The sequence below is a fragment of the Osmerus eperlanus genome, chromosome 10 (assembly GCF_963692335.1).
Source record: "Osmerus eperlanus chromosome 10, fOsmEpe2.1, whole genome shotgun sequence".
NCBI lineage: Eukaryota > Metazoa > Chordata > Actinopteri > Osmeriformes > Osmeridae > Osmerus > Osmerus eperlanus.
This window is the reverse complement of record NC_085027.1, coordinates 4,464,181-4,472,510: the sequence shown is the minus strand read 5'-3', so window position 1 is coordinate 4,472,510 and position 8,330 is coordinate 4,464,181. Positions and strand designations below refer to the sequence as shown.

Sequence of the window (8,330 nt, the reverse complement as noted above, 5' to 3'; positions counted from 1 at the left end):
TTTGAAAAGTGAATGAAACAACGTTACTGTCAACAATATAAAAGCAGTATTGTTTTTTTTTTTTACGATCTGACTTGTCAAGTATGACTAAGGGCAGGGAGTTGCCATGAGAACTGAGAAAAAGGACTCACGAGCTCCCACATATGATTGTGCTTAGTCACCCACATAGGGTGAGCGATGACTAGGGGGGACATAGCATCCAATGAGGTGCTGTCTACATAACTGACAATATAAAAAACAACAACAACTAAGAGAGATTGTGGGTACATATATTGTATTTCACTTCAATCAATGTCTGCATCTGATGTTTCATACGGAGGCAATAATGTATGTACAACATTTACATTTTATAAACAATGTATCAAACACAAAAAACGATCCACATTGGACATTTTCTCTAAGTACATATAGCTGCTTTATTTCCATCTGCCCAAAGATGAGACTTGGCACGTCTTGGACGGAACCCTAGAACTGAATATCATCTGCAAGGTCCAAAATGATCACAGTTGGGGACAATTTACTATTAGCAAATCAATTTTCCAGTATAGAAATATATTTCAACGTATTGTGACCAGATGGCATTACCAGTAGTCTATCCAATTTTAACATACTTATCACCCACCAACTCTAAAACTGGTTACCAAAGTATTTATTTGTAAAGAGAAAAGTTTACTTAACAAAATAGAAAATATTACCCAGTGAATACTTGATCAAAAAGAATGATGCCTTGTAAACATGGCAACAATCCACAAAAATATATAAATATATTTTTTAAATTTGAAGGTACAACAGATATAAGTACATACAACAAAAAGTGATATATATGTATATATATATATATATGTATATGCGTATATATATAGATATATACATATATGTGTGTATATATAATATATATATACATAATATATATATGTATATATATATATATTATATATGTTAGAGTTGCTATATATATATAACAAAAGACATGTTTATTTTCACTATACATAAAGAACAGCAAGTGTCCATGGCTTTCAATTTTCTATATATTGCTGAAACAATGTTTTATTTTGTGGAAATTATCAAAATACACTCACTACTACATAAAAAAATCAGCATACTGCTTTGGCTGACATAAAGAATGTGGTTTTTAAGAGAGGGAGAAGACCATGATGTATTGCTTTACAGTTGAACTGCTAACAGGGTGAATAAACAAAAACCTGTGACGATGAGAAACTAAGGCTCTTTCTCCTCCCATGGCGATCCCTTTGTACTTTAGTCCTTGTGATGAAATCAAATCTGAAAACTCATCTTGTATAGCTACATCAGGCCACACAAAGTGGCAGGGTAGATAGTTATTCCAAGCTTAGCCCAAAATCAAGATAAATATTTGGAACTTTGAATATTTGTGCTGTATCATCTTGCAAACTTAAATAAGTGCCTTAGATCGCAGCAGTGACCACAATAAATCCACAATGCTAAACAAATGTTTATCTGATCAGATACTGTAGAACATATCTGGTCAGACATAGTAAATTGTCATGAATTAAAATGAACAACATTTTACCCCAGAAAAGCAGATTACGAACAATAATCATAAAAATCACTTTTTCAAAGTAAATTTTCAAAGAACTTCAATCTGATATGAAAACAGTGAAGAATAATAATAAAGATGTGAAAACAACGAAACTCGCATATTGTATACTTCCTGTGCTTTCTGGGAAGGTTTAACAACCTCATTTTGTGTGTGTGTGTGTGATATGACAGGTTTTAAGTCACCCAACTTTCCATGCGCATGCGTTTGACCGAGGGGCTTTCCCTGTTCTCCGTCCCCCCCTGCGGTCTGGCCAGCGCCCCCAGTGTTGAGGAGTGGAAGTCTGACCGGTGGTCCTCCCGGTCGCTGCCATCGTAAGAGCTGCATGAAGAGCTGATGCTGTCGGCAGGGGAACGCCCCATCTCTGGCCTGGAGGAGGAGGACGAGGTGTGGGGTGGGGGAGGGGCAGGGTGCTGGGCCATGAAGCCTGATTGGGTCACACGGTCTCTGGGAGGGGAAATGGGCTCAGACTTGATATTGATATTCTGGTTGGTGTTGACGGAGAGGTTAGAGCACTGAGGTATGTGGTTGCCAGACCTGCTGGGAGGAGATGGGGGGGATGGGGGGGACAATCACTCATTTGAATAAGGGTAACAGGATATCATAGAGTAGTCACCCTCTTAAATATTTGTTGTTCGGCAGTGTGAGGAGTTACTTACACCAGTGAATTCAGTGCAGCCTGACCCAGCTGATGATGCTGCCATGCCGACATGGAGCCCAGGGAAAGGCCTGCTGGAGAGTTGAAACCTTGTAAGCTGGAAAGATCTGAGCTGTTCAAGGAATACTCTGCGGAAACACAACATAATTCAACACACTATTATTACAGAATTAATCAAAGGACAAATGTGATTTGTAATAGACACGAGTGGGTAGGTAACGGTAAAGTAATGAAAATATGTATATACTCGATAACTCTGAAGAACACCGACCATTGTTGTAAGCAGAGTTCATGCCTGGGTAGACCAGACCCTGGGGAGGCAAACTGGGGGTGTTTACTGAGACCACTGGAGTTGCCAGGGACTGGCTGGACTGGGAACTGTTATTCAGCCTCTGGGTGCTCTACAGAAAAAGTCAGTAAATTGTCATGAATTAAATGTATTCGTTACCATAATTAAATCATGAAAGACAATCAAACAGATAATGCTGTCAAAGGAATCATACAGATCTAGAAAAGGCCGTAACACCACTATTGTTCACCACCTGGTGTCAGTATAAGCCCACAAGAAAGTCTTATTAACTGTGGGTTAAACCAATGAATAAGGGAAGATAAAGTCGAGGGCATGTACTGTAGAAAATAAGTATTTCCATTAATTAAAATGAATTATAGTTAATTATAAGGCATGGGAAATTTAGGAGGAAACACTGGTGTGATTTTGTAAAATGGTAATTCCTAGTAGGCGACATTTGAGTCAGGTAAGTTAAGGTAGACAGGTAAGATTCTTAAGTCCACAAATTACCATTTAAATTCCATTCATGATTTTTCATGTTATTTCTTATGGAGTAGTCAGGCATGTTTACATGGTGTGATGAGTACTTGGTAGAGTCCCATTACAAGCAACTTGTCAGCACAGTGAATGACCTCAAGGTCAAACCGTCGACCACAACACAGACCACTCAGTCATGCAATCGTATATTGTACATTTTCAACGAACAAAATAACTAGCTAACAACTATCTACTATAAATCAACAGAACATCCCATTACAACCTTTTCATGGTGCTTAGTTGATGTCAAGAGTAAGAAAAATCATCAAGTTATCTGACCTCATTTTGTGGACCAAGCTACATGCTGTAGCCAGGTGAAATCATCAAAGTTAGAGTCTTGTTTTGTCTGACATCATCCTAAATGACGTTATTCATCTCATGAAAAAAATAGAGAAGAGGAACTGAAAAAAATATTTCAAAATAAACCAGAGGAACCAGGGTCAATGACATTATCCATGTGGTTAAGATCACAAGGCAGTACTCTATGATGTTTTTGAACATCAGACAAATGCTGAAAAAAACAAAAAAAATATTTCAAATCATTTGACAGGACGTAGTGCAGAAAAAAGATGACTGTCCCCCATGTCATTTTATTCTTATTCGACTCACTCAGAGGCATTCAGGCAAGTTGGTGATGCCATATCACACATTCTGAATGTGTTAAACAATTAACTTTGACTGCATTAACTGCTAAATGTCTTCTCAAACCAGAAGAAAAGGATAGGATATAATATTTGTTGAATTCAAGTCGTCATGATCTATAGAGTGAGATTATTTAGAGCAATTCATAGTAAGATAGTTGACATTCATTCACTTATTTAACTATTATAAGTCCATCTAATGGCAATTCAGTATGCATAAGCCACTTTATCTCAGTATCCGATTGCACTATGTTGACCATTCACGCTGCTCATTATTCTTATTTTTATATATATATATTATTTTATATTTAAATTGTTGTATTCTTAGATTGTTTAGTTCTTAGAAATAGTTAAACTTTTGTACTTTTACTTAATTTAAGATCTGTATATGTTTAGTGTTTTGCACCTCCCTGCCACAGTAAATTCTGTGTTTGTATAACATACATGGCAAATAAACCGAATTCTGATTCTGAAGATCCATGTTGACACAGTGATTTCCAACTACATACTCTTTGTACTCTTTATAAGCGAGAAAATAATGAAGGGTTCTAATCATTAAGTGGCCTCCATCAATAGTTTATTTTCAATAGCATTTCCTTATTCATCCCGTAGGCATTCCATCCAACTCACCATTTCCACCTCCTCCTCCTCTGACTGCACAAGATAGAGAGAACGAAAGAAATATTGTGGAGTGGTTACAAAGGTCAGAATCCTTCTCAATAACTTCTTGTAACTTTGTGGTGTGCTGTTCTAACACTTTCGGTTGTATGCTGTTGTAACTCTGCTATGGCTGTGTCTCAGTCCCTGTGTGAACACCAGCCAACATACAGAGATCTCTAGTGGAGAACATCAAAAGGTCAGAACTTTCGTGTGCGCCTTGGAAGTGTGCTTCTGGCTCAGTCAAGAAAACCATTTCAATGTGTGGTTTCCCGATCACGGCATTGTTACTTCCTGGGTTTCACTGCGCAATGTTTGTACAGAGAGTGGGAGGCAAGGCAACGGGAGAAGGGGTGACTAGGGGCAAATCAATAACACAGCACCATGCACACTGGGGTACACAAGGGTGATGAGTGAGAGTGAGCGAGAGTAACAATCTTCCAGACTCTCTATAGACTGTGTATGACTAAGGTCTATGTTTAGGATCATTGTCAGCAAATTAGCTTCATGTGTGCTGTGTATAGCAATTACTTGAACTGAAACCACATTGATTAATAGTAGTTGGCAGGGGCATAGTGTTTCTGTTATAATTTTCCCACCCAAAAAGACTTTGGTGTATGGTGTAAGAGAGACAGCAAGATAGATTTGTCAGCCCCTGTCCTACATGCCTACAAAGAAGCTGGTTCTATGGAACAGAGAGATCAGGCTCAACCACACACACACAGTACACAACATCTAACAATTAAACCTGACATGCAACAGTTCTACATTTAAATGAAAAAAAGATGAGGAGGTGGGCTACTCTTGAGTACTGTAGACTTCTTTTGGGCATTTTTTGTATTAATCAATCAATCAATCAATGCACCATAGGTTGACCTAGAGATCCTGGCATGGAGATTATCTTCAGTATCTACTATAGCCGCTTTCATGTATAAGGTATTCAGTTAACCTCGCCTATATACACCTCTTAGAGGAATGCAGCCCATTAAATAATTAGAAAGATTTCAGCCATAAACACCTCATTTCTTTTTCATTTGCGGTTTGATGCACGCTTCTGACAGTTTTACATGGTCCCAGGTGCTCCGGGGGATGAGAAAGTTTGCTCACTATAATTACGATAACCACAATATAATATCCATCATGGGCTCTGTTGCATGCCACGGGCTACAGTATATATTTAGAAGAAAAAGTAGCAGTAACTAATTTGGAGTCGAAAATGAGTCAGTGCCTCTTTGTTTTGTGCTATGGCATAACCTGCTACCCAGGTACACATGGACACACTCACCAGGGGTGGCATCATGCCTTTGTTGGACGGAGGGAGAACTACCCTCAGGTCAGGCTTTCGGCTGGCGAGGGGCAGGCTTCCCCCAGTGGGTAGAGGGGATTTGGTTGGCATGACTTTTCCCAAGCTGTTTGCACTGGGGTTGCCCACAAAGCCATTCCCTGTACAAAACACACAGAAATCAAAGGGCACGTTACAATGTTACAAAGACCCGAACCGGCACCAGTTGACCTGTTGATCAAAAAATAAAAGATGGAAAAGAGCATCAGACTGAAAGGCTCCCCTTTTTTCAAAGGTGCAGTGGTGTTCAACGTTCTGTATGTCAGGTTATGTTGGTTTTGATTCCAACTCTGTACTGTAGGGCTTTTAAAATGAAGTCCATCACATCTATCATATTAAAAGTCAGTCCCAAACAACAGCAACTGAACTTTAAATTGTCATTTCCTTTTCACTTGGCAGCAAGTTTCATAACTGAATAACATTTTAGTCACCATTCAATGCCTGTAGAGCCTACAATATCGCACAATGGTGTTTTGTGACATTCAAATCTAATAATGAATTGAAATGATGGGGAGCTATTCAGAAGCACAGCGAAGGAAAGATAAAGTGGGGACTTGGTAATTCTGCTCATTTGTTCTGAGAAATCCATTGTGATTTTGGCAGCTGCTGGTCAGACGTAGGAAGGAGGGTTGCTATGTTGTCCTCGGGGACTATACTCTCTGCGTTCAGACCCTCGTCAATGAGATGCTTGCGATGCCTGGTGGAATGCCAAGATACGTCTTGCGACTCCAATTTCTTTTACATCTGACGTAAGGCCATCTGCTGGCTCATTCTGTGCCGTCTGAATTTCTCTCAGGACTAGTGCCATTTGAAAAAACAATACGTTGCTTTTACTGTTGGAGGTCATTTGGGTAGAGCTATTACGGCTAACAGCTCATGAATTAAGCATGAACAGGATTGGCTTTTTGAATAATGTTTCAGGGACAAAATATTCTGTTCATGTCGGTCTTTTGTGCCCCCCTAACAGTCATTTCCTGCCTCAGCTATGCAAGTGTCGAGTAGCCAGGCCTGGAGAAAATATTCCAGTCAGACCTCAGACCAGCACCTACTAACACAAGGGGATTTCACAGGGGACGGTACAGCTAATGTTCACGTTTTCGCATTGGAAACCTGATCTCTCAAATGTCTTCCACACACCGACACGGACCAGAATAGCACTGTGATACGGTCCTGTTTACCAAGCGAAGGACACTTACTCTTTTGATATATATATTTTTTTTTAAGTGTGTAAATTCCATGGCCAGCATCAGTAAACAATGTGGAGGGCAGCAGGCCAAGTGGCCGTGATAGCCTTGCTGAGGACAAGGGGGTGGGGAAAGGGAGGGTCGGATAGGATAGATAGAGTTTAGCATTACTGTAAGAGGCTCTGTTACTCTGCCCTGATAACGATCACTCTGAGGTGATGTCATCGCATGGAAGCCATCCAGGGGAGAGCAGGCAATCAGTCTCAGTTGCCCCGCCTCTCAGTACACAGCCTGGATCTGAAGGGCTGGAGGGCCTTACTTCTCCTGAGAAAACATTTAGTCACTACTAAACTGCAGGCTGCCTCCTAAACCCTGTCGCTGCTGTAAACAGAACCAAACTGCAATATTATAAACATCCCTTGACATCCCTGGGGTCCAATTTTCACCTTAGCATTTGTTATTGACTCATAAACCAGGTTTGTTGCTTTGTTACAGTCCCAGGTGCAGCATTCCATTGAAAACAACTCGAAGTGGACAGGAAGAATGTACAGTTATGTATTTTTTAAGAGATACTTTTGAATTATTGAGTGTTGAAGACTTTTTGCACTTGCTGTTACATAAGGCTAGCTATGGTAGAGCTGAGGATAAGACAGTGTCCTTGAAGAAAAATAATTTTTGAGCATTTTATAAAGGTTAAGCCACAACGGGAGCCCATGAATGAGGCAGTGTGTTGTATAACTAGGTATGTTGTATGAATGCTCGGCTGCCATTCATGTATACAACTTTGCATCAATGCATGGAGGAGGAGGAAGAAGCAGGCAATTACTTCACAAATGAAAGATATTTACAGCGTGAGTGTTGGCACTAAACTCATCCTCAACATTCTGCTATTAACCTTGCCTAAGATTTATAGAGTGCGACAGCAACACATCAACTAACCCTGCCATTCCAGCTTTACCGTAACACTCCTCTTTGAACAGCACTATGTAGCCTGACATGACACTTAACCGAATCCATAATTCAATTAGAACAGCCTGCATGCCACAGGCAGTCTTTCTAAATGCTTCTTAGAGAGTTCACAAAGAAACTGTGGGCCATGTAAAAGCCTTTCCCTGTCCAGCGGATTTCAAAAGAAGGGGAATGGAAGCCTGGAGTTAGAAGGTTATGGCAGGTAGACCCAAGGCAGAGGATAACCGGGTAAAAAGACTTGTAGTCCCGAGCCCGAGAGCACTATGGGGTCTGTAGTCTTCCTGTTAGACAGGGTCAAGGGAACTGGGGACTGTCATCTTGCCTTCTGTCTCTACGAATCAGCCTTGGGAACAGAGACAGACGCTGCCAGGTCAGCATAGCCAAGAAGCAGATTAGGCTTTCAGGATTTACATTTTGTTGGTTAAACCTGTGACATCACATATGTTGGTTAAACCTGGGACATCACATATGTTGGTT

General features: G+C 40.2%; 1 protein-coding gene across 14 annotated transcripts in view; it reads right to left on the bottom strand.

Annotated features, from left to right (window-relative positions):
- Positions 1–117: 117 nt before the first annotated feature.
- Positions 118–8,330, bottom strand: part of LOC134028552 (myocyte-specific enhancer factor 2A-like) — a 35,085-nt gene continuing 26,872 nt past the window's right edge. For 5 of the 14 annotated variants that reach the window (XM_062472188.1, XM_062472180.1, XM_062472187.1 and 2 more), the window contains 4 exons: positions 5,644–5,801; positions 2,506–2,635; positions 2,236–2,362; positions 118–2,113 (listed from right to left, as the gene is read on the bottom strand). In XM_062472188.1, the coding sequence (XP_062328172.1) occupies positions 1,753–2,113; positions 2,236–2,362; positions 2,506–2,635; positions 5,644–5,801 (776 nt within the window). In that variant the 3' untranslated portion in view covers positions 118–1,752. Of the gene's footprint in view, positions 2,117–2,235; positions 2,363–2,505; positions 2,636–4,331; positions 4,356–5,643; positions 5,802–8,330 lie in introns of all 14 variants that reach the window. The other 9 variants (XM_062472176.1, XM_062472183.1, XM_062472173.1 and 6 more) reach the window with 3 other exon arrangements.